The 27,375-nt window shown below is 46.3% G+C and overlaps 1 protein-coding gene across 7 annotated transcripts in view; it reads right to left on the bottom strand.

Moving 5' to 3' along the window:
- The window catches only part of RUNX1 (RUNX family transcription factor 1), a 276,130-nt gene extending 260,356 nt beyond the window's left edge, over nt 1–15,774 (bottom strand). For 4 of the 7 annotated variants that reach the window (XR_012800370.1, XM_075593804.1, XM_075593805.1 and 1 more), the window contains exons 1-2: nt 15,600–15,774; nt 15,301–15,396 (exon numbers count right to left, since the gene is read on the bottom strand). Coding sequence is in view for 6 of the 7 variants with exons in the window: in XM_075593804.1 (XP_075449919.1) it covers nt 15,301–15,358 (58 nt within the window). In the remaining variant the exon portion in view is untranslated. The remainder of the gene's footprint in view (nt 1–15,300; nt 15,397–15,599) is intronic. The other 3 variants (XM_075593807.1, XM_075593810.1, XM_075593809.1) reach the window with 3 other exon arrangements.
- Nucleotides 15,775–27,375: the final 11,601 nt, after the last annotated feature.

Genomic DNA, 27,375 nt, shown 5'->3' with positions numbered 1-27,375 from the left:
CCAAGTTAGCATCTTTACCCCAAAATAGTTTTTATTTTTCAATTAAAAACAGCCTGTGCGACTTCCGGGTGACGTCACCGTGCATGGCTGACTAGGGAAAGAGCTCCCGACACCCTCCTATGAAATCGATCAGAGGAATGGAAATCTAAAAAAGCTCCGAACCCTGTAACACGGTTCTTCCCGCCCGCGCAGAGACAGCTGGAGCCGATCTCTGATAGCCAAGATAGCGGCGAGGAGCCGGAGCCAGCCGGAGGAAGCGCACTGCGGGGGCTCCTCGACCTCATGCAGCAAGGACTTAATAAAGATTATTTTGAGTCCCTCTTTACTAAAATGAGGAAGGGGTTCCAGGAGGATATGGCAACGGCCCTGGAGGGCATAAGATCCGATCTAAATGGTCTAACCAAGAGAACAGAGGAACTCGAGGCCAAAATAGAAGGGGCCCTCACTGCTCAATCCAATACAGGGGATGACGTGGCCAGACTTGGCCAAGCGATAAATGACTTAAAAGACGCCCTGGAGGACCAGGAAAACAGGGAGCGCAGGCAGAACCTGAGCTTCAAGAATATACCTCAAACTGTGTCCCCTGACTCCCTCCAGGCCTACCTTAAAAAAGTCTTCCTTCAGCTGGTTCCTGACCTAACAGAACATGACCTACACATAGACCGGGCCCACCGGGCTCTGGGACCCAAGTCCTCTGACCTTAGCCGCCACAGAGATGTCATTGTTAAACTACATGAGTATTCCGCGAAGGAAAAAATTATGGCCGCCAGCAGAGGAGTCCGGGACCTCCGAGTTGAGGATAATGCCATCCAAATCTTCAGTGACCTCTCCAGGGTCACTGTAGCTACAGTAGGCACCAAGCAATGAAGCCCTCACAACTATCCTCAGAGACCGAGGAATCAAATATAGATGGGGCTTCCCCTTCAAGCTGGTGGTGCTAAGGAATGGCAGATACTTCACAATATCTGACCCAGAGGATTCCCAAGATTTCCTAAAAGCCATCGGAGTACACCCCCAGCAAGACGGGGACCGGGCCCCACGAACCTTTACAAGACCGGACCCATCGGAGATCCCCCGGACGTCGGAGCACGGGCAAATCAGAAGCCCCACTGATGTCCCTGGAACTCGCTCAGCTCGAGAGGAAGAGGCTGAGCAGCTAACAACTCGAGAACCCCTCCAACTTCCCAGGCGATTCTGTGCCCCAGATATCTGAGGATTCCCCGTCTTACCCCCCCCCCCCCGCTTACGTCACGATCCCCGATCAAGTAACCCAACCGGCCGATTGCCCCTCACCCCCCCTCCTGTCCCTCACCTCCCCCCCTCTACCCCTCACCTCCACCCTCCTCCCCCTCCCCGCACCTATGATCCATCTGGCCCACTAAGATTGCTACAAGAGAAGGCCCCTGCAAAACCCCCTGATTCCCATCACAACCTCCCTCTTGGCTCTTACCCCATCCCCCAAGCCGCCCAAGACCTCTCCTCCCGCGACCTGGATGTCTGATCTCAACTCCGGGCACAGTAGACGGGGGCCGCCGCGTCCCTGCAAGCAAAGGGCTCAATGACCAGGACTAATCCCCCCCCGAGATCCTTGCCATCCCCCCCCCATCACAGTCCTTACCTCACCTCCCATGCCCACCAATGGTCAGATTGTCGTCTACAAGCTTTCAAACCCAGCCTACTCCCCCCCCTTAACCCCTCTCCCTGCGGTCTATACATCTCCCGCTAAAGGCACCACTTAGCGGGGATGTGTTCCTGCTCCGGTCCCAGGTAATACCCGAAATGAAACTCTCTGCGACGCCCCGGTCGAAGCCCCGCCCCCACCTGCAGCGGGGATGGGAGGAATTACGCCGGCTCCGCAAGAGTTTCGTGGGGAGCCACAGCGGGGCTTACCCTGTGGGTGGCCGCGCTCTGCTCGGAGGCCGGCGGAGGGGAACCTCGATCTATCCCCCGACGGAGGTCCGATGGCCCCCCTTCCACCCCCCTGGAGGCCGTGCTCCTCTGAAGTTCACTCAGTTTATCCTGGACTGCCCAATTAAGCTCCCTCCAAGAAAGAACACTTTGAGCAGGTCCTATGCATCTTGTTCCCTCTCTCCTATCTCTAACCAATGCAAGTGCTGAGATATATCCTCTCCCTGATCCCCGCTGCAGATCCCTTCCCTTTCCCCCCCCTTTCCTCCCCCCCCCCACCCCCCTTCCCTCCCCCCTCCTCACCCCCTTCCCTCCCCCTCCTCACCCCTTCCCTCCCCCCCAACCCCTCTTCCCCCCCTCCCCCCCTTTTCCCCCCTCCCCCTTCTCCCCCTTCTCCCCCCTCCACCTTTTCCCCCCTTCTCCCCTTCCCCCTTCCCTCCCCCCTCCCTCCCTTGCCCACTCCCTTCCCCCCCCTCCTGCCTCCCCCCATCCTCCTCCCCCTCCCCACACTGATACTGCCTAGTAGCTCTGAGGTTGTTCAGCAGGAAGTTTGATTGTATCACGGGTTCAGTACTCATATATGCTCATCTTCTCTCAGATTATCCCCTCTGTATATGCACCCCCCTCCCTTCATGTCTCCTATAACCTTTGTCTCCTTGAAACACCTAAAAATGTTGAAAATGTTTTCACATCTGTAAATTGCTGACATAATTGCCGTCCCACCTTCCTCATTCCCCCCTTTCCCTCCCCCTCCCCCCACTCCACCCTTCCCTCCATTCTAGGGGTATTTGAACCCCTTTCCTTTTTCACTACGGTGTCCAAGGAATTTTCTCATGGGCTCCCTGAAAGCCCACAACTTCTTCTTTCTTCCTCGTGTGTCTCCCTACCTCCCCCCCACACCTCCCCCCCCCATCCCCTGCCTTTTCAACCAAATCCACACCTCACAGCCGTCTCCTTCCTCCCAGGGCCCCACAGGTGTCTCACGCATATCCAGATGCCCACCCCATAGTCGACTTCAAATCCCCCGTTATGGGATGCGAACGGGGCCCAGAGGCCCAGAGTGTTTAGCTCTGGAAACATAACATGCCTATAATGTCTTCCATCAAAATTATTTCCCTTAATGTGAAAGGGCTTAATTCAGTTAAAAAAACGAAAGCTAGCACTTCAAGAACTTAAAAAAACTAAGACGTTTTTATTCAAGAAACTCACTTTAACTCCGCCGAACCCCCAAACACGTTTAAAAATACGTTCCCACAGGCTTTTTATGCCTCCTCCCAAATAAGACAATGGGAGTTGCCATCCTGATCAAAAACAACGTCCCCTTTGCTCCAACAAAGATAACACAGGAACCAGATTGGAGATTTCTGATTTTGCAGGGCACACTCTCGGGATCCCCTATCACACTCATCAATATATACGCCTCTAACGAGAATCAAGTCCCATTTCTCCAAAAGCTACTAGACTCACTAGACCAGGATTCTCTAGCCTCTCTAGTCTTAGCCCGGCGATTTCAATATGGTCCTCTCCCCAGACCAGGACAAATCCACTTTACTAGCTACCCCCTATAATACCCAAACTAAAAAAAAAGCTACAAAGTTTCGAGAAATACTACAAAACTTCTCCCTTGTAGATATTTGGAGGGCCCAGCACCTAGGTCAGAGGGACTACACGTTCTTTTCGGCCCCTCATCAGTTTTACTCGCGGATAGACTATTTTCTGGGCACCAATAATGTTCTCCAGGCATCTTCCCAGTCTAACATAGGCCCAATCACATGGTTGGACCACGCCCCTGTCGAATTAACCCTCTCTCTACCCTTCGTCAAAAGCAACTCATATAAATGGAAGCTAAATGACTCGCTTTTTAATGACCCGAAACTAGTCCAGACAATTAGACTAAAATTATCCTATTTCTTCGAAATAAATAGAGGATCGGTTTCGTCATCGGCAACCCTCTGGGAGGCCACAAGGCCTCAATAAGAGGGGATCTTATCTCTTTGGCCTCATATAAGAAAAAACTAAAACTCAAAACACAAAAAGACCTAACAGATAAGATCCTGAGTTTAGAGCAACAACATAAGCACTTCCCCTCCAAAAGAGTATAGAAAATGCTCAACAAAACAAGATCAGAACTGAAACAAACACAGCTTGAAGAGGTAGAGAGAGCGTTGTAATGGACATTCAAAGATTCTACGACAGGGGCAACAAAGCTGATAGACTCTTGGCCGCGAAATTAAGAGGTATGAAAATTAAATCCCAAATCACCAAGATTCGTACCCAAAAAGGCCAGATCTCCTTTGTAGAAAAAGAAATCGGCCACGAATTTGCCAAATTTTATGAAGAACTATATAACCTCCACCCCCAGGGCAGCAACAAGATAGCACCAAAATAGCCTCACAATATCTAGCAAAGTGTAATTTGCCCTCACTTACGGAGGAGGAACTAGAAAAACTAAACCAACAAATTTCCCAAGAAGAATTTACCCACACCATAAGCTCCCTTAAATTAGCCAAGACCCCAGGGCCAGATGGCTTTTCCAACGCATATTACAAGACGTTTGTGTCGACTCTCTCCCCCTACCTCCTAGACATATTCAACTCCTTCCTGGAGGGTGCCCCGATGCCAGGCACGATTTCGGACGCCAACCTGGCCATTATCCACAAGGAAGGAAGGGACCCCCTACAATGCAGCAGTTATAGACCGATCTCACTTCTTAACACAGATCTCAAACTCTTCAGCAAGATCTTAGCAGACTTAACCCGATTCTCAACAGGCTTATTCATATTGACCAAGTGGGCTTTGTGTCAGGTAGACAGGCCTCTGACAACACCTGCAAAATTGTGGATATCATTGACCATGTGCATCTCAATAAACTCCATGCCATGATACTAAGCCTGGATGCCGAGATGGCATTCGACCGCATCAAATGGTCATTCCTTGACCAAACCATGCTTAAATTTGGCTTCTCAGGCCCTTTCCTAGAGGGAGTCCGCGCCCTCTACCAAAACCCCACAGCATACCTGAAACTCCCAGGCGGACAACTAAACCCAATCCCAATAAAAAACAGAACTAGACAAGGCTGCCCCCTACCCCTACTACTGTTCGCACTCTCAATCGAACCACTAGCAGCCCAAATCAGAGCCGACCCAAGTATAAAGGGCATCCCGATCGCTGACACGGAATATAAAACCTCCCTCTTTGCGGGCGACGTAATCCTGACCCTCGCGAACCCACACATATCCCTTCCCAACCTCCAAAAATTACTAGATCAATTTAGCCAGGTTTCTGACTATAAGGTCAATATGGATAAATCCGAAGCGCTTAACCTCTCCCTACCAGAACATGTCTGGAAACTATTGCAGGCTAACTATAAATATAGATGGAACTCTACCCACATAAAATACTTAGGAATAAAGATCACCAACACCTACAAATCACTTTACCAAACTAACTACCCTCCTCTATTTAACCAAATCAGAAAAGACCTAGACTCTTGGAACCACCACCAAATCTCCTGGCTTGGCAGAATTGTTTCATGTAAAATGAACATCCTCCCCCGTTTACTATACTTCTTCCAAACTCTCCCAGTAATAATACCATTATCAGAACTGAAAAATGTACAATCCCATATATTCCGATTTATTTGGAAACAGCGTAAACCCAGGGTCCCGAGGTCGGTTATGCTATCCTCAAAGACGAGAGGGGGCTTGGGTGCTCCGGACGTGATCAGATACTATCAAGCAGCCCAACTACGCCAGGCGATCATTTGGAATAACCCCACGAGAGGAGGGTAGCGGTGGGAGTGATGCACAAGAGGAGGGTAGCGGTGGGAGTGAGGCACAAGAGGAGGGTAGCAGTTGGAGTGAGGCATGAGAGGAGGGTAGCAGTGGGAGTGAGGCACGAGAGGAGGATAGCAGTGGGAGCAAGGCACGAGAGGAGGATAGCAGTGGGAGTGAGGCACGAGAGGAGGATAGCAGTGGGAGTGAGGCACGAGAGGAGGATAGCAGTGGGAGTGAGGTACGAGAGGAGGATAGCGGTGGGAGTGAGGCACAAGAGGAGGATAGCGGTGGGAGTGATGCACGATAGGAGGATAGTAGTGGGAGTGAGGCACGAGAGAAGGATAGTGGTGGGAGTGAGGCACGAGAGGAGGATAGTGGTGGGAGAGAGGCATGAGAGAGGATAGCAGTGGGAGTGAGGCATGAGAGGAGGATAGCAGCGGGAGTGATGTATGAGAGGAGGATAGCAGTGGGAGTGAGGTACGGGAGGAGGATAGAAGTGGGAGTGAGGCACGAGAGGAGGATAGCAGTGGGAGCAATGCACGAGAGGAGGATAGCGGTGGAGTGAGGCACGAGAGGTGGAAAGCAGTGGGAGAAATGCACGAGAGGAGGATAGCAGTGGGAGTGAGGCACGAGAGGAGGATAGCAGTGGGAGTGAGGCACGAGAGGAGGATAGCAGTGGGAGTGATGCACGAGAGGAGGATAGCAGTGGGAGGGAGGCACGAGAGGAGGATAGCAGCGGGAGTGAGGTACAATAGGAGGATAGCGGTGGGAGGGATGTATGAGAGTAGGATAGCGATGGGAGGGATGCACGAGAGGAGGATAGTGGTGGGAGTGAGGCACGTGAGGAGGATAGCAGCGGGAGTGATGTATGAGAGGAGGATAGCGGTGGGAGGGATGTACGAGAGGAGGATAGTGGTGGGAGTGAGGCACGAGAGGAGGATAGCGGTGGGAGGGATGCACGAGAGGAGGATAGCAGTGGAAGGGAGGCACGAGAGGAGGATAGCGGCGGGAGTGATGTATGAGAGGAGGATAGCAGTGGGAGTGAGGTACGGGAGGAGGATAGAAGTGGGAGTGGGTACAATAGGAGGATAGCAGTGGAGTGAGGCACGAGAGGAGGATAGCAGTGGGAGTGAGGTACGAGAAGGAGGATAGCAGTGGGAGTGAGGCACGAGAGGAGGATAGCGGTGGGAGTGATGCACGAGAGGAGGATAGTAGTGTGAGTGAGGTACAAGAGGAGGATAGCGGTGGAGTGAGGCACGAGAGGAGGATAGCAGTGGGAGGGAGGCATGAGAGAGGAGGATAGCAGTGGGAGTGAGGCACGAGAGGAGGATAGTGGTGGGAGAGAGGCATGAGAGAGGAGGATAGTAGTGGGAGTGAGGCACACGAGGAGGTAGCAGTGGGAGTGAGGCACAGGAGGAGGATAGCAGTGGGAGAGAGGCACGAGAGGAGGATAGCAGTGGGAAAAATGCACGAGAGGAGGATAGAGGTGGAAGTGAGGCACGAGAGGAGGATAGTGGTGGGAGCGAGGCATGAGAGGAGGATAGTGGTGGGAGGGAGACACGAGTGGAGATAGCAGCAGAAGCGAGACATGAGAGGAGGATAGCAGTGGGAGTGAGGCATGAGAGGAGGAAAGCGGCGGGAGTGAGGCACGAGAGGAGGATAGCGGCGGGAGTGAGGCACGAGAGGAGGATAGCGGCGGGAGTGAGGCACGAGAGGAGGATAGCAGTAGGAGTGAGGCACGAGAGGAGGATAGCAGTGGGAGCAATGCACGAGAGGAGGATAGTAGTGGGAGTGAGGCACGAGAGGAGGATAGTGGCGGGAGCGAGGCATGAGAGGAGGATAGCGGCGGGAGCGAGGCATGAGAGGAGGATAGTGGCGGGAGGGAGGCACAAGTGAAGATAGCAGCGGAAGCGAGACACGAGAGGAAGATAGCAGTGGGAGTGAGGCACGAGAGGAGGATAGCGGCGGGAGCGAGGCACGAGAGGAGGATAGCAGTGGGAGTGAGGCACGAGAGGAGGATAGTAGTGGGAGTGAGGCACGAGAGGAGGATAGTGGTGGGAGAGAGGCATGAGAGAGGATAGCAGTGGGAGTGAGGCATGAGAGAGGATAGCAGTGGGAGTGAGGCACGAGAGGAAGATAGCAGTGGGAGTGAGGCACGAGAGGAGGATAGCGGTGGGAGTGATGCACGAGAGGAGGATAGTAGTGGGAGCGAGGCACAAGAGGAGGATAGCAGTGGGAGTGAGGCACGAGAGGAGGATAGCGGTGGGAGTGATGCACAAGAGGAGGATAGTAGTGGGAGTGAGGCACGAGAGGAGGATAGCGGTGGGAGTGAGGCACGAGAGGAAGATAGCAGTGGGAGTGAGGCACGAAAGGAGGATAGTGGTGGGAGAGAGGCATGAGAGAGGAGGATAGCAGTGGGAGTGAGGCACGAGAGGAGGATAGCGGTGGGAGTGAGGTACGAGAAGGAGGATAGCAGTGGGAGTGAGGCACGAGAGGAGGATAGCAGTGGGAGTGAGGCACGAGAGGAGGATAGCAGTGGGAGTGAGGTACGAGAAGGAGGATAGCAGTGGGAGTGAGGCACGAGAGGAGGATAGCAGTGGGAGTGAGGCACGAGAGGAGGATAGAGGTGGAATTGAGGCACGAGAGGAGGATAGCGGTGGGAGTGATGCATGAGAGAGGATAGCAGTGGGAGTGAGGCACGAGAGGAGGATAGCAGTGGAAGGGAGGCACGAGAGGAGGATAGTGGCGGGAGTGATGTATGAGAGGAGGATAGCGGTGGGAGTGAGGCACGAGAGGAGGATAGCAGTGGGAAGGAGGCACGAGAGGAGGATAGCAGTGGGAGTGAGGCACGAGAGGAGGATAGCAGTGGGAGCAATGCACGAGAGGAGGATAGCGGTGGGAGTGATGCACGAGAGGAGGATAGTAGTGTGAGTGAGGTACAAGAGGAGGATAGCGGTGGAGTGAGGCACGAGAGGAGGATAGCAGTGGGAGGGAGGCATGAGAGAGGAGGATAGCAGTGGGAGTGAGGCATGAGAGGAGGATAGTGGTGGGAGAGAGGCATGAGAGAGGAGGATAGTAGTGGGAGTGAGGCACGAGAGGAGGATAGCAGTGGGAGTGAGGTACAAGAGGAGGATAGCGGTGCAGTGAGGCACGAGTGGAGGATAGAAGTGGGAGGGAGGCACGAGAGGAGGATAGCGGCGGGAGTGATGTATGAGAGGAGGATAGCGGTGGGAGGGAGGCACGAGAGGAGGATAGCGGCGGGAGTGATGTATGAGAGGAGGATAGCAGTGGGAGCAATGCACGAGAGGAGGATAGCAGTGGGAATGATGTATGAGAAGAGGATAGCAGTGGGAGTGAGGCACGAGAGGAGGGTAGCAGTGGGAGGGAGGCATGAGAGGAGGATAGCAGTGGGAATGAGGCACGAGAGGAGGATAGTGGTGGGAGGGAGGCACACGAGGAGGTAGCAATGGGAGTGAGTCACAGGAGGAGGATAGCAGTGGGAGAGAGGCACGAGAGGAGGATAGCAGTGGGAAAAATGCACGAGAGGAGGATGGAGGTGGAAGTGAGGCATGAGAGGAGGATAGTGGTGGGAGCGAGGCATGAGAGGAGGATAGTGGTGGGAGTGAGGCATGAGAGGAGGATAGTGGTGGGAGGGAGGCACGAGTGGAGATAGCAGCGGAAGCGAGACATGAGAGGAGGATAGCAGTGGGAGTGAGGCACGAGACGAGGATAGCGGCGGGAGCGAGGCACGAGAGGAGGATAGCAGTGGGAGTAAGGCACGAGAGGAGGATAGCAGTGGGAGCAATGCACGAGAGGAGGATAGTAGTGGGAGTGAGGCACGAGAGGAGGATAGTGGTGGGAGAGAGGCATGAGAGAGGATAGCAGTGGGAGTGAGGCACGAGAGGAGGATAGCAGTGGGAGTGAGGCACGAGAGGAGGATAGCAGTGGGAGGGAGGTACGAGAGGAGGATAGCAGTGGGAGTGAGGTACAATAGGAGGATAACGGTGGAGTGAGGCACGAGAGGAGGATAGAGGTGGAAGTGAGGCACGAGAGGAGGATAGTGGCGGGAGCGAGGCATGAGAGGAGGATAGTGGTGGGAGAGAGGCATGAGAGGAGGATAGTGGTGGGAGGGAGGCACGAGTGGAGATAGCAGCGTAAGCGAGACACAAGAGGAGGATAGCAGTGGGAGTGAGGCATGAGAGGAGGATAGTGGCGGGAGCGAGGCATGAGAGGAGGATAGTGGCGGGAGCGAGGCATGAGAGGAGGATAGTGGTGGGAGGGAGGCACGAGTGAAGATAGCAGCGGAAGCGAGACACGAGAGGAGGATAGCAGTGGGAGTGAGGCACGAGAGGAGGATAGCGGCAGGGAGCGAGGCACGAGAGTTGGATAGCAGTGGGAGTGAGGCACGAGAGGAGGATAGCAGTGGGAGCAATGCACGAGAGGAGGATAGTAGTAGGAGTGAGGCACGAGAGGAGGATAGTGGTGGGAGTGAGGCACGAGAGGAGGATAGTGGTGGGAGAGAGGCATGAGAGAGGATAGCAGTGGGAGTGAGGCACGAGAGGAAGATAGCAGTGGGAGTGAGGCACGAGAGGAGGATAGCGGTGGGAGTGAGGTACGAGAAGGAGGATAGCAGTGGGAGTGAGGCACGAGAGGAGGATAGCGGTGGGAGTGAGGTACGAGAAGGAGGATAGCAGTGGGAGTGAGGCACGAGAGGAGGATAGCAGTGGGAGTGAGGCACGAGAGGAGGATAGCAGTGGGAGTGAGGTACGAGAAGGAGGATAGCAGTGGGAGTGAGGCATGAGAGGAGGATAGCAGTGGGAGTGAGGCACGAGAGGAGGATAGAGGTGGAAGTGAGGCACGAGAGGAGGATAGCGGTGGGAGTGATGCACGATAGGAGGATAGTTGTGGGAGTGAGGCACGAGAGGAGGATAGTGGTGGGAGTGAGGCACGAGAGGAGGATAGTGGTGGGAGAAAGTCATGAGATAGGATAGCAGTGGGAGTGAGGCACGAGAGGAGGATAGCAGTGGAAGGGAGGCACTAGAGGAGGATAGTGGCGGGAGTGATGTATGAGAGGAGGATAGCGGTGGGAGTGAGGCAAGAGAGGAGGGTAGCAGTGGGAGTGGGTACAAGAGGAGGATAGCAGTGGAGTGAGGCACGAGAGGAGGATAGCAGTGGGAGGGAGGCACGAGAGGAGGATAGCAGTGGGAGTGAGGCACGAGAGGAGGATAGCAGTGGGAGCAATGCACGAGAGGAGGATAGCTGTGGGAGTGAGGCACGAGAAGGAGGATAGCAGTGGGAGTGAGGCACGAGAGGAGGATAGCGGTGGGAGTGATGCACGAGAGGAGGATAGTAGTGGGAGTGAGGCATGAGAGAAGGATAGTGGTGGGAGAGAGGCATGAGAGAGGATGATAGCAGTGGGAGTGAGGCACGAGAAGAGGATAGCAGTGGGAGGGAGGCATGAGAGGAGGATAGCAGTGGGAGTGAGGCACTGGAGGAGTATAGCAGTGGGAGTGAGGCACGAGAGGAGGATAGCAGTGGGAAAAATGCACGAGAGGAGGATAGAGGTGGAAGTGAGGCACGAGAGGAGGATAGCGGTGGGAGTGATGTATGAGAGGAGGATAGCAGTTGGAGTGAGGTACAGGAGAAGGATAGCAGTGGGAGTGAGGCACAAGAGGAGGATAGCAGTGGGAGGGAGGCATGAGAGGAGGATAGCAGTGGGAGTGAGGCACTGGAGGAGTATAGCAGTGGGAGTGAGGCACGAGAGGAGGATAGCAGTGGGAAAAATGCACGAGAGGAGGATAGAGGTGGAAGTGAGGCACGAGAGGAGGATAGTGGTGGGAGCGAGGCATGAAAGGAGGATAGCGGCGGGAGCGAGGCATGAGAGGAGGGTAGCGGCGGGAGCGAGGCATGAGAGGAGGATAGTGGTGGGAGTGAGGCATGAGAGGAGGATAGTGGTGGGAGGGAGGCACGAGTGGAGATAGCAGCGGAAGCAAGACACGAGAGGAGGATAGCAGTGGGAGTGTGGCACGAGAGGAGGATAGCGGCGGGAGCGAGGCACGAGAGGAGGATAGCAGTGGGAGTGAGGCACGAGAGGAGGATAGTGGTGGGAGTGAGGCACGGGAGGAGGATATCAGTGGGAGGGAGGCACGAGTGGAGATAGCAGCGGAAGCGAGACACGAGAGGAGGATAGCGGCGGGAGCGAGGCACGAGAGGAGATAGCAGCGGGAGGGAGCCTTCTGTGACTGGCCACCTCCATTCTCATCTAACTCCTGGCTGGAGGAAGGAGTTTGTGTGTCAGTGTGTTTTTGTCTGTGTCTGTCAGTGTGTGTGTGTGTTTGTATGTCTCTGCCAGTGAGTGTGTGTCTGTCAGTGATTGTGTCTGTCAGTGTGTGTGCACTATCTGTCAGTGTGTGTGTGTGTGTGTGTGTGTGTATGTGTGTGTCACACACCCACTAACACACAGCCGACAGGGGGGACAAACTCTGGCTCATAAGAATCCCTGCTGGTGCCTGATTATTTTCCTTTTGTACCCACCCCTGACAAATTGGATACATTGCATTGGGACACACTGTGCATCACTACTTCTTTCAAAATAATGACATCTTCATAAGAAATTAACAAAGAAATCTCAACTACCCCTTTCTTTTCTACACTTAAAACGTTTGAGAAATGTAAGCCATAAAAACAGGCAACATATACAATTATTAAATAGTTACTTTCTTCTTGTTACAAAGTACTGTGCAGTAGCAACATTCCAATGATCTCTTATAGATGCAGACATGCAGTAACAGTAATAGAAGCAAATAACCTTTAGTGGGCAGCTTGTTGATAAGCAACACAATTAAAAGAAAAATATGGACTACCAGCCGAGACGTAATATTGAGACTTGATGTATCCTTACAGCATTCAACATACGTACTTCCATTGATACGCAGTGCACAGTTAAAAGACTTTAGAAAGAGCAAGGGAAGATATGGGCCAAGATGATAGAAAGTCCCATATCCTTTGTGGTGTACCACATTCAATTAATATGTCACAGTTTTTGACAACATTCACATTTGCTGGAACAATTGTGTGCGTTTTTGTTCTTTTTTTCCTCTCTCCAATTTCCACATGGTATCATGCTAGAAAAGAGTAATGGGTTTCCTCTGGTGACAACTGCATTGGCTGATAAAGTTAAGTCCTAAGAAACAAACAACTCGCTATTTTCTCTTAATTTATCATTTCACTTGTTGGTAGAGAAAGTGCCATAAATTTTGTAGGATAAAATGACCGTTTGGGACATTTCTAATGGCCAGTCTGTGTCAACAGTGCGCTGAAAATTATGGGTGAGAAAAATTTGGCCTGTGAGTGATTATTTTCCTAGCTCCAGAGTCTAAGGGTCACTTTTGTTAAGTGTGTTGGAAGGCAACATGTCTAGCCCAATGAGAAGGATGGAGCTCGTTTATAAGAGTTTCAACTTTTGACCCTTTGGGAATATTTCTATGTGATCAGGACATATAATTTTTCTGCTTAGAGGAGCTGCACTTTCTGCCCACATGTCTTTGTAGCATTAGTGCATAGTTCAAGGTGAATTTCTTGTAGCCCAATCAGCTCAGCTCTTTTAATGTACAGCACGTGTTGTCAGTGTTACTGTCACATGGATGATCATACTAATGATTTGCAATATTCTATTGCTGCATTCTTCTATCTACCACTTTCCAAATAGTTCACTCGTTAAGACCATTTGAAATAATTACCTGACATAAAACCAGTACAAACCCGCGGAATCGCAGGAAGATGTTTCTTGTAAATACAAATTTGGGGGTTTATGTATCAAGACACAAGTGGTACAATTCGAGAGCAAAGAAAGTGCACCATATTCGGCTGGACCATACTCCACCCTGAGGTACACTCCACCCCACAATGAGCAGCCACTTTACCTTTTATTTCAACCTTGCCCCTTACTCCCTCTAACTAGTAATCTCTTAGGAGCAGGGTCCCCCTTCCCTTCTGTATCTGTTTCCGCTGGTCTGTCCTTATTTGGCATGTCATTCTGTTTATGTAATTGTGCTTTACAAATAAACAATAATAATAATGTTTATTAGCAAAAAAAAAAAAAAATACAAAATCAGTAGGATTTTTAAATTAGTTTTAATAGGGTGCAACTTGTGTGCCCCTAAATTGTCACACGTTTGCCTTGATACATATACCCTGTAGCATCTTTTACTTGTCTAACCCCCAAAGGATAGATTTGTTCAGACCCAAGAGAGCTTTAGCAAACGTTGAATAGTGCTTTAGTTATCACTGGAGGCGGACTGAAAGATGCTGAAAGAATGTGCGAGTCATTCACATCTACATGACTCAGTTTTGCTAAATCCCTCAGCAATGCTGCAAAAAAAGCCGTTTTATTTGCCACTAGGAAACTGTTAAGAACTCTGTTTCTTTTTCCTCCATGGAACAGTTCACTCTTTGAACATGATAAAAGCTGAGCTGCAACACGGTGCTTATGATTCAACATTGGGTGACAAGGCAGCTGACTGGCTTTCCGCATTCTTCAGCTATTTCGCTAATATGAATAACTAATGACTAATAGACATATCCCCCTAAGATTGAGTGACATCTGTTGACAGAACCGTTTTGAAACACATTTGTTCTCAGATTGTTGAGCAATATTTACTTCTGCGTGCCACTGCGAGGCTCCTGCACGCTCAAGATATTTCTGTCGGATAAGAATTAATTTCCACTCAGATATTAATTACATTAGCTGTACAAACATAGGCATACTCTCTAAACACAGAACGGCACTAATGGACTGTACAGCTGTATGGCAAAGCCTTCTGAGAATAAAAGCCAAGATTTAGAAGATACAAATACATCATAGAGAACTCTGGATTTAATCCTTACATTTTTAATAAAAGACTGATTACTTGGTTTCCACCAAAGGGCTCTGAAGAAGCCCATGGAGACCCCAATGAAATCTTTGCTTGACAAGTGTGTACAGTTAAATTTGCATGCACATTTTCCACCATGAAACCAAGAACCTTCTACAAAAGGATACACATTTTGTTTCCTGTGTATAAACAGTTCTCTTATAGGACAGCAGCATTCTGCAAAGCATTGTAATCTAATGACTGTAACTAGTATTACCATGATCATGAGATATACACATTAGTGTGAATGTTATCACAACGGTAAATTAAACTTTGAGTCTGTGATAATTGAACACTGATTTGCGCTTGCAAAACTGCAGAACATCTAAATAACAATGTCAAAATGTTATGTTAATTTTGTAGGGAGAAAGCAGATAAAAGTTGACATCAATTTTATTTTTAGATGATAATTGTGGTAAATGTCTTCAAAGTTCAGTTTTAGTGCCCGACACACAATTTTAACATTTCTATCAACACATGACTGATGTCAAATCTCAATCACTCTGGTCACTTTCTATCTGTAAAAAGTCAAAACGATAGAGAATAGCAAAGCAATGATGTTTTCTTGGTTTTACACAAGTTTGTGAATGCAAATGGTAGACAACAGTCGGGCAGCGTTAAGCACTCAATAAATTATATGACAAGCATAAAGGCTTTCTACTGAGCATATCATGCAGTGAAATGTAGATAAGAGACAAACTCACCTCTCATGAAGCACTGTTGGTATAAAGGAAACGAGTCAAAGATACTGTTTGAAGCCATCAGTTGTTTCTTGCACTTCCTGAGTCTTCACAAATGAACTGAAAACACAATTTTATTTCACCATAGATATTAAAAACGAAGATCTCTTAGAACTACACCCATCTTCCTAGGGTTTCCTGTCTAGTTTCTCAGTGCCTAGAGCACTGCAAACGTGTGTGTGTGTGTTAATGCAGTTTACTAAAACAAAATTCAAATTAGTTAAAAAATATAGTGGATTGGATGTGGTTTTGATGATGCTTACCAGTCTACGAAACTCTGTGGTTTCCAGTAATAATGATTCGCCCTCTTTGCTGACCAATATCTCGGATCCACTCTTGTGTGACTGCTGCTGCTGCACACAACTTGTGGTTCTGTGGTTGTTTATGAGGCCCAAAGAAGTGTTTCACCCACACCAAAATAACAAATGTAACTGTTCCCCTTTTTGCAATCTGCCTTAATTGGCCCTGGTCCTTCACGTGACTCGGATGATGTCAACTTTCTTTTCTTCAGTGCAAGCCCTGAGCAGTACCCACCCCAGCCCACCTGCCCTCCCCTTGGTTCAGGATAGAAAATACCAAAGTACAGAAGTGTTTTAAAGAAAGAAATATGACTCAGTCACTTATTGTGCAAAAAGTCTTTACTGATGTAGCATAACACTGCTTCTGTTGTTGTTACGTGTGGTTAATGAAATGACAGCTTATTCAGATAGACTTCATTGATGAAACAGAAGCTGCAATTAGTTGCTGCATTGTGTACACTACTCTCGGTTATGGTATTAGCTTGGTAATGATACAGTACTGTAGAAGAACCCAAATAGAATTTGCAATATATAACTATATAAATAAAGTCTGTAACACACATATGTCATCAAACTTGCTTTGCTCTATTTTTGTGGGTTTCTCTTATAATAAGGAGCAGGGATCTACTGTCCATGATTCCTGCACTTGAGCTACGCCGGAAAGTTGGATATTATCTATCCCAGACTGCACATCTCAGCACTAAACTATTACTGTGATGCTGCCTTTACTTTTTATATTTTTATATTTGCTGTGACCTCTTCTTTTCAAATTATGCACTTTCTTCCACCAGCTTCATTATGTCTCTAACTCTATTCATATATCTCCATTTCTCCTTTCTTCCCCACTCTTCAGTTCACATGAACTTCTTTCTTTCTGACCCCTCTGACATCACACAGCTATATCCCCTTCACTAAAACACACCCCTACAAATTATCCTCACACATTCTCTTTCTATCCATGCTTCTCCTCCTTGCTTCTGGAGTATGGTCTTTTATATTTTAAGTGTTTTAATAAAGCCTGTAACGTATTACACCACCATTGTCCTATTCTCTAGCTTCTACTGTTGGGGGTGCTGTATCGCCAACATCTACGATCACCATCGCCTATGTGAAGGGAATTCTACAAGCCAGACCACGTGGGGTCCGTGGGAAGCCGTGCGGAGACGGGAACTGTGTACAGATTCTCTCCCCTGAATTTGCAAGCTCTTATTCTGTGAGTAGGATTCTGCAGTTCTAGACAGGGATTTGTTGCTGTGTCATACTGCGCAATTGGTGTGCCCTTTTTTCTGCTATTTCAGAATCAGTGAAGACTTCGCATTAAGGACACCCCTCCCATCTGGAACTTAAACGAACCAGTCCATCAACCCATCCAGAAGGAGCCTTATATCAGAGACTATCTTTGTTTGATTACGGTATCTTGGACTGATCACGCTAAGCGCCGGGGACACTTATTTGTGTTTGTATATTGTCATATCAGATTTGGAATGATCTGTTGTTTGTTGTTCCCCTAGGCTGCTTTTTTCCCTATATTGTTTTTCACTTCACTTATGTTTGATAAACATCTTTATTCACATTGTTTTACACATATTTAACTGTAGGTTAGCGCTTTTTAGAGGGTTTATAATTGTTTGTTTGCTCAGTCACTCTAACATGTTTCACACGCAGGGTGCTTTATCAAAGATATCTTTGATAAAGCACCCTGCGTGTGAAACATGTTAGAGTGACTGTATCAGTGCTTTTTTTGTACATGTTTTTTATCGAAATAAATCCCTCTGATTATTCATTCATCCCTTCGCTGTGCATCGGTTTGTCCCCTGATGGGGAGTTGTTCATACTTTGCCCTCTTGATCTCATTCCCTCCCATCTCCTAAAAACTCTTGCTCTTTCTATAATCCCCTCTCTCACACAGATTTTTAACTCTTCCCTCTACTCTCGTATCTTTCCCTCCTCCTTTAAACATGCAACAGTTATACCATTACCCAAAAACAGCAAGTTTGACCCTACCTGTCTTTCTAACTATCAACCTGTCTCCCTCCTGTCTTTTGTCTCCAAACTCCTTGAACGTCTTATATTCTCTTGATTGCCCCATTTTCTCAACACCTATTCTCTCCTAGACCCTCTACAATTAGGCTTCCACACTGCTCACTCCACTGAAACAGCCCTCACTTAAATAACTAATGACCTCCACGCTGACAAAGACAGAGGTCAGTACACTCTGCTCATATTACTCTCTGCAGCATTCGACACCGTGGACCACCCTCTTCTCCTTCACATTCTCCATACTTTTGGTATTCGTAACAAAGCTTTATCCTGGATCTCCTCCTATCTCTCCCATAATACTTTTAGTGTCTCTTTTGCTAACACCTCTTCCTCCTCTATCGATCTCTCTGTGGGGTTACCCCAGGGCTCTCTCCTGGGACCTCTTCTCTTTTCTCTGTACACACTTTCTCTTGGCGACCTAATCACCTCTATGCTGACAACACACAAATTTACCTTTCAACCCCTGACCTTACTGTACAGACCAAAGTTTCTGAATGTCTCTCTGGGATATCATCCTGGATGGCACTCCGCCAACTTAAACTTAACATGGCAAAAACAGAGCTCCTTATACTTCCTCCAATATAGAAAGCATGTGGTTTATTCATAAAGCAGACAGCATTAACACAGTGTAGTCAATCAATATGTTGGTTTTCAATTATTCATTGTTGGAGGCAAAAAGCAGCCTGGAGCCCCTCGGCGACGGGGCACCTGACCGCAGAGGCTAGGCTCCCTCACTTCCGCCCCCTCCCCCACACCTTTGGTGCCGGTCCACGTGCTGCTTCCCCTCCCCTTCCCCAGTGTCACGGGGGGGAGGGGCGGAGCTAAGGCTATTCAAAGGAGCGCAGGGGAAGGAAGGCAGTCTGCTCAATGAAAAGAAGTTTCCGCCCGTCCCTTTGTTTGTGTATTACCATGACAATGGTATAATATATTGTACATTATGTTGTATTTTCTTCCTTTTCAGAAATAAGAATACATGGGAAGGATGTTGATCCAGGGTGCAATGTTCCCCCTTATGAGATATCATTGGAGGTTATATCACTGGGGTTTTTGTTTGCCCTCCTCTGGATCAAAATACTGTAGGTGAGGATACAGGATACAGTATCTGTCTAAATTTAGCATAGGTTGAACTTGATGGACGTATGTCTCTTCAACCTCAGTGTTGATTACGTCACGGCGGCAGTTGGGGGGATGGTAGGTGTGCATTAACTTTGCCAGCAGGGGCTCTATGATGCAAATAACCCCTAAAGCCTTGTGGTGGCTGGGGGTAGCGAGTCGGCAGGTCTCATTTGTGCGTGATTCCCTGGGCCCAGTATCACTTAATGGCTTGGCCATCGGGCGCCCGGCTTGGTGGGTGTTGTAGGCCATGGTTGGGGTGCCATCGGCCTTAACCCGGGGGGGGGGAGAGCACGCTGGCAGGGTTGGCACTTACCCGGGATTATTTGTGTAAATAAAGCCGTGCCCTTTGTACCTCCAGACCTTTGTTGTGTGTTTATTTATTTATATGTGGGTTGGGGAGGGAAGGGGAGCTTCATCGCAGGCTCCAAGACCAAGAATAAACGCGTTCCTCAAGTTACTTTCATTTCCCACAACTTCCATGGTCCTGTTATATGTACCTGAAGTAACTCCACTTGCACTGGGGCCTATTGCTTCATGTAAATACTTACCATGTGGTTTGCCAATGTAAGCGGTACCCTAATAATATTACTGATTGACAGCACTCTCGGGTAGAACCTCAGAAGGTCACTTTTTAACGTTTCGTTAATGTTAATTTAACGTGCCCATATCTGTAACACATATCCCCAAAGGGGCTTTGCGATACGATGTCCTGGAATTTCCCTTAAAAATAAAATAAAATAAAAATAACAGATTGATTTCTTTTTAACATACCTTAGGCTTACTCATATGCAAATCATATGGTAATGAGCAGTTTACCTAACTATGGAGATCCTCATCTGTTAATGTTAGCACATGATAATAACGCTACCATATGTAGCCATGGCTGGGTGTGGCTACTATTCTGCCCTGTCTTGACATGTCAGTCCTGGTAACAGCAGGCAGTGCTGGGATCAATCATGGGTTTTCCGCACTCAAGGCAGTACCTTTGAGTGACAGGGTTCAGACCTGGTACCCTACTTTACTTAAGAGGGTTGCATCCCAAATTGTTAGTTGGTCTCTACCGTGAGAGTGACAAGGTATCACCCCGGGGTGCTGTGCACTGACAGGCCCAGGTTACCTTCCCTTTGGGGGAGTGATTGATTACCTATACCCCATGTCCTGCTAAATGATCAGGAAAGAGCTGACTGCTGCGGGGGCCCTTGACCCATGTGCAGGTCCAGGGACCATCTGAAGTTTGAGAGGCCAGAGCTGTGACTGCATTTGGCAGAGTTGCCAAGAGACTGCGCTGAGAGCAGAAGAATAAAACCGTTCCTGTTATATATACCTCCTGCCTGGTGCTTAATCTTTCCTGGGGGAGAGGAGTCTGTTCTACTGTGGGAGATTACCTTCATACATCTGGAACCTACAGCAGATGAAGGCGCTGTGTAACATGAAGTAAATATCGGGTATGTACCCCAGAAGCCTGTTCTGCAGTCCTCCTAACCATCGGCGGACACCTCAGCCTCTTGTGAACCAACAGGTAGCATGCACCATACACCTGGTAACAGGGGAACCTCCCATAGGGTGGGGGAACAACCATTACACATATTTAGCACCTTCCAAAAGCTGCCCTTACTCACATCCAGACCCTGAGTAGCATTGCATTCATTCTTGAATTAGCCTAAAAGCAATGTAAGGAGAATTGAATTTGACTCACCCTTTACATACAAAAAATATATAAATGTCTGAAACACATCATAGACTATATTATGGTTTTTAGTGATTAAAGTGATATATGTTTGTGTGAACTAATATGGTATATAATATATTATAGACGAAAGCTGTTAAATTCCGGGCATTATTTAAATCCCTGCTCTCTGATTACTTAAAATTCCGAGCATTATCCATTCAGTAATGGCCTGGAATGTTTGACACCCTGCCAAGTTTGTCAGCCAATCAGCTTTCAGTTCTCATCCACACAGAATGAGAGCAGCTCTGAGTCAGGAGAGGTGATTGGACATGAGGCACCTGAAAGGCACTGACTCCTCCCCCACCTTGCCTGCATCCAGATACTGACTCCTCCCCCACCCTGTCCGCAGAGAGCTCAGAACAGGAGAGTGAGGAGAAAGGTGTGTGTGTGTGTTTTGTGGGTCTAGAGTGGGGCAGCCGAGTGTTTTATTAGTGTGTGTGTCTGCAGTGTGTGTTCTGTTGGTGTGTGTTTTGTGGGTGTAGAGGGGGCAGCAGAGTCTGTGTTATTGGTGTGTGTGAGTGTGTGTCTGAAGTGGGTGTTTTGTGGGTGTAGAGGGTGGAGGAGGACGGCAGAGTGTGTTTTGTTGGTGTGTGTGTCTGCAATGTGTGGGTTTACAGGGGGGCTGTAGTTTGTGTTTGTCGTGGTGTAGAGGTGGGGGCTGCTGTGTGTGGTGTGTGTGTGTTTTGTTAGTGTAGATTGTGGAGGAGGGCTGCAGAGTGTGTTTTGTGTGTGTAGAGGAAGGGGGGCAGTGAATGAGTAGGGGGCTACAGAGTGTGTTTGTGTATAGAGGGGGTTGCAAAGTGTGGGTTTGTGTGTATAGAGATGGATGATGACTGCAGTGTGTGTGTGTGTGTGTGTGTGTGTGTGTGTGTGTGTGTGTGTGTAGAGGGGGGCTGTGTGAATGTACAATTTCATTTTAATAAACACTTGCCTTAAAAGCAAAAGAATGTAGACGATCATATTGATACAAATCAATATGACTACAAAAGTGTCTATCATTTATCCTATAATAGTAACAATCCCCTCAGAACAGGGCATTACTGGCCAATAATGCCCTGGCAAGGTTAAAGTTCCCTCGGCTTCGCCTCGGCCTTCAACACTTCCAGCCAGGGCGTTATTGGCCAGTAATGCCCTATTCTTCTGGGATTATTACTTAAATAATGACTGTATAAATTATGGGTGTACTATAATGTATATCCATACATACAGCAACATTTTTAATTAATATTTAATTTCTATTAATGTACAATTAAAATAAATGAAGGATGTCCGGACTTTATTGATGCATATGATTAGCTTTGAGGATCCCCGTTAAATGAAGGAAAAATAACGTCCGTTACCTAAAAAGGTAAAGTAACATTATGTGCCATTATTTAGAGCACGTCTTAGTATCTACCCCTTGGTGAGAGAACTAACCGCACAAAGAGAAACTGCAAATCCACTGTCTCCTTCACAGTTTAGTCTGCAGCCCGATGTAAAATTAATTATACATCACAGTTTGTTTACATGCTCCCTGCAGTTCTGAAACAATGTTTCTTATTACAGATGAGCAGATGTTTTCAAAAATGGTTTGCAACATTTTAAGCAAATTTCTTTAAAATGTAGCATTTTGGCTAAAAAAAAACCAAAACAAAAAAAGTTATGGCCCAATTGCTCAAACTGTCACTAATTTTGCCCGAATGTCAACATTTTTAAGTGACCTGAGTTTAGGGTCACGTGACCTGCATATTCACTTTTAGGGGTAGGTTCTATATACAGTACCTTTAATACCCAGAAGAATTGTTTGCATAGGACGAGCCAGATACTGTAGTGCCGACGAGTATTCTTAAACAAACCAGGAGCAATCAGCAACAAGACCCAGGTACATGTGGGTACATGCTGGGTACATGCTGGGTACATGCTGGGTACATGCTGCAACATTCCAGTGACATTTCTGCAGACAGATTACTTTATTACAAAACGTTATGTAAAAGCTTTTTGTTTATTATTATTATTATTATTATTATTATTATTATTGTTAATAATAATAATAATAATAATAACAATAATAATCATTTCTTACTAATGGTTGTAGCAGCCTTTGCTTGAATCTAGCTCGATCCCAGGGTGATGTTTGCTGAGATGTGAGAATTCTTAGCATTGCTATATATATATATATATATATATATATATATATATATATATATAGCAATGCTAAGAATTCTCATTCTCATTCTATATATATATATATATATATATATATATATATATATGTGATAAAAAATCACTGGCACTCCAATAGAAATTCAATAATGAATAGGTGCATGTCCCATATAAATAATAAAAGTATACATTACCGCATAGCAGCAAAAAGGGAGACAGCACTCAGGTGAATGAAAATAAATGTATTAAATACAGCACATAACTCCAACGTTTCGATCCCACAGGGGGATCTTCCTCAGGGTGGTGCAACAGACACAGGACAGTGAGTGACTTATATACCCCAACACCCAAGTGACATAAACATCTCCACATCATCAGAAAGCATCATCATCGGGCGACAAAACAGCTGTGCATAATACAATCTAATTAGATCATGCTCCAACTCCATGTCTGTACTCCTATTGGGGAATCCAAGTCACATGATCAAACCCAAGCTGTCAGTGTCATTGCATGTAAACAAACTGATGCTGCATCAGCAGGCCCGGTTTTCAAGGCAACAACATGTGTGCTCAACTCTTTAAAGGCAGCAGACACCGGTGGTTGTCATGTGTACTGCACGTGTATAGATACACCACTGCAAATGTGTATGTGCTGTAGCAGTGATGAATTTACTTCTAAACAGCACCTAAGAATAACAGATACTGGCATGCGTATATCAGTAGAATCCTATGACAGATGGAACCCGCTGTAATCCCAGTCGGGTAACCCATAATAAACCTGTCGGCGTCACATGCTGCTTGGATATACATAGGTTGCTAGTTAACCCCTAGTATACCAGTACTGCTAAAGACACAAAGTGCGATCAAATAAAGGAACATACTGTCTGTAGAACTACATAAATATACAATATACGGACCTGCAAAAATGTGGAATAAAGAACACCCAATACACAGTGAGGGTAAAGTGAAGAGAACCGGGAGGGGAAAATAAAATCAATGGAAGAAGCTGAACGACAAGAATATACAAGCTGTAGTAAAATATACTGTATAATAAATGCCTTTTACATAATCATTTTGAACTACGCTGATCCATGTATACATACAGTTGATGTTGAACAGTAATAATTACAAAAAATTACAAAAAACAACCCAAGTTCATGTCCTCATTCAGGCCTTTGGGGGCCATAGAATCCAGTCTGTGAATCATCCTCGCCTCAAGCTGGAGCAAAAGCCTGTTTTTTGTAATTTTTTGTAATTATTACTGTTCAACATCAACTGTATGTATACATGGATCAGCGTAGTTCAAAATGATTATGTAAAAGGCATTTATTATACAGTATATTTTACTACAGCTTGTATATTCTTGTCGTTCAGCTTCTTCCATTGATTTTATTTTCCCCTCCCGGTTCTCTTCACTTTACCCTCACTGTGTATTGGGTGTTCTTTATTCCACATTTTTGCAGGTCCGTATATTGTATATTTATGTAGTTCTACAGACAGTATGTTCCTTTATTTGATCGCACTTTGTGTCTTTAGCAGTACTGGTATACTAGGGGTTAACTAGCAACCTATGTATATCCAAGCAGCATGTGACGCCGACAGGTTTATTATGGGTTACCCGACTGGGATTACAGCGGGTTCCATCTGTCATAGGATTCTACTGATATACGCATGCCAGTATCTGTTATTCTTAGGTGCTGTTTAGAAGTAAATTCATCACTGCTACAGCACATACACATTTGCAGTGGTGTATCTATACACGTGCAGTACACATGACAACCACCGGTGTCTGCTGCCTTTAAAGAGTTGAGCACACATGTTGTTGCCTTGAAAACCGGGCCTGCTGATGCAGCATCAGTTTGTTTACATGCAATGACACTGACAGCTTGGGTTTGATCATGTGACTTGGATTCCCCAATAGGAGTACAGACATGGAGTTGGAGCATGATCTAATTAGATTGTATTATGCACAGCTGTTTTGTCGCCCGATGATGATGCTTTCTGATGATGTGGAGATGTTTATGTCACTTGGGTGTTGGGGTATATAAGTCACTCACTGTCCTGTGTCTGTTGCACCACCCTGAGGAAGATCCCCCTGTGGGATCGAAACGTTGGAGTTATGTGCTGTATTTAATACATTTATTTTCATTCACCTGAGTGCTGTCTCCCTTTTTGCTGCTATGCGGTAATGTATACTTTTATATATATATATATATATATATATATATATGGAAATATTACTTTATGCTCATTTGCATGTCTTAGACAGGTCTGCAACCCCGCCTTTCACCATTATCACCTAGCACACAGCACTTCCACTGCAGCAAGGGATTCTGGGAAATGACATGCAAATGAGCACACAGTGCCACCTTTTGCTTCAAAACCATAAACATGGTTCCCTATAGGCTTAAGCTTGCTTCATGGTCACAGCTTTGAGCACAGCCAGGGTTAAGATGCATAGCCAGCAAACCTACCCACAGACAGCTGTTTCGACCTTAATGGGTCTCCTTAGTGTGGGGTTGGTTATACTGGCAATGCAAAAATGAAGCAAGGGATAGGTTTTTAAATATATATATATATATATTTTGTAAATATATTATATATATATATATATATATATATATATATATATATATATATTATATATATATTTAATTTAAAGAGAGAACAAGAATATACCATAATAAAAAATGTAATAATGCAATAGTGTATAACAAATTGTAGAGATAACACAATATCATGTACCAAGAAAATTATATAAACTCACCCCCCAGATGAAAGAACCTTAACCTTTCAGCAAATTACCAGCACAATTTAAAGGTGCAGTTCCCCATCGCCATGTTTTTTTTTTGCCATCTCTTTTTCAGCTGTGGGGCCCCCTTGTTGTTGAGGTATTTACCACTGAAGGTAGTGCACACAGACCGATAGGAAGCAATTATGTCATTCGTCGCGGCTTCCTATTGGCCCATGAAACACAGGAGGGTTCTAATATAAGGATTTATGGGCGCCACCTTGCTCTGTAAGTATCTTGGGAACTGGAGCTGACCCAAGTTAATCTCGTCTTCCCATCCATGTAAAAAAAGGGTGAGGGAGTTAAAGGGGGAACTTCTTCTTTAAGCCAGAAAACATTGCTTCTTGTTTTTGTAGTATATTGTATCCAGGGTCGCCAGATAGTTTCAAACTGGCTCATATTATCTTGAATAAAGTAAGTTATTATCTCCATGTTCACAACATCCCATATACGAACAAGAAAAAATTCAATACTATATACTGAGAAAATCATTGAAAGAACTAATTTAAAGTCTACTTCTTAGAGTCCAGACACGTATATATTTCTACCTAGATACTGAAAATAACTTGAACCTAGACTTTAAAATAGGATGATTTCCATTAATTTCTGCCTCTCCTAATTAGTGCAGTTAAACAATAAAAGAATACAGCAATATCTTGGTGGCAAAGAGAAGAAAGATAGTTATTGTGATAAGTAATGAATATTAGCGCAGAAAACCAATACATGATAACTTATCTGTATGTGTTTTAAAGGAAAAGCTACATATGTATATAATCCGTATATATCCAGAAGGGAAATAGAGAACGTTCACCTGTGAACCAAAAAGACTATTACAAAAAGTGCATAAAAACCTATATATTTGTATGTTCATCCAGAAGTGTGTGTGTGTGCGCGTATGTGTGTGTATATATATATATATATATATATATATATATATATATATATATATATATATATATACAGTCTATATATAGTAAAAGTCTTGATAATCACAATCTCAAGAGTCATAATAAACAATCTCAAAATGTGTTATGATTAATGTAGAAGAGCTTAATTAGTGTATGATACACAGATACAGTCATTCGATCTTCTCCTGGTTAATCTTCAAATCCAAAGTGTCTATAGTTGCTGCTTCAAGAGTGAGGTGCTTTGATCGTCCACTGTAACAAAAGGAAGAAAAGCGATGAAGTAGGCAGGCTCCTACGAAATGCGTTGGGTTGATTTGGTTATTGGACTATAGTAGCACAGGAGGTTCCTGTCCCTCCCTGTCTCACAATCTCAGTTTCTGGGCTCTTGGGTGGGACATTACCCCCATTTTGCCTTTCATGGAACATCCAAAGTATCTGATTTGGGGACTGTGCATTTTATGAGCTTTTTGTACTTTTACCATATGTGAGTATCATACCTACCATTTAATTGTTGATTTTAATATACACAGTATCACACTGTTGACCTCTTAGTGAGGTGTCAATCTATTGCTGTCTTTATTGATGCTGTCCATTTTGAATTCTGTAGTTACACTATGGAGATGTGATTACCTAAAAAGTTCTCATTATTAATTTAAAATAGCCACTGCCATTCACATACATCGAACAAAGAGGGTTTGCCATGATAACATCTGATAATAGGGTCATAACAGCACAAAACTGATGTTTTGAAGAACAAGAAAAGAAAGAAATGACTGATCAAACATAATTAATGCCATGATTAATAATTCAAATACATTTTTGGAGGGGTTTCTTAACACAATGTAAAAAGATTTAGGGCCACAATTACCATGCAAGGCTAATCAATATGACACATTCCGGCACCTGAAGACATCTTATTGCCCAATTAAGTAAATGGAACCGTTTATTAAATATGGGCCTTGCACCATGCATGTAATGACCAGAGACTCTATGAAGGGGTTAAAATTATATGTCA

The sequence above is a fragment of the Ascaphus truei genome, chromosome 3, assembly GCF_040206685.1.
Source record: "Ascaphus truei isolate aAscTru1 chromosome 3, aAscTru1.hap1, whole genome shotgun sequence".
Lineage (NCBI taxonomy): Eukaryota > Metazoa > Chordata > Amphibia > Anura > Ascaphidae > Ascaphus > Ascaphus truei.
The sequence above is the reverse complement of the archived record's forward strand: the minus strand, read 5'-3'. Positions and strand labels throughout refer to the sequence as shown.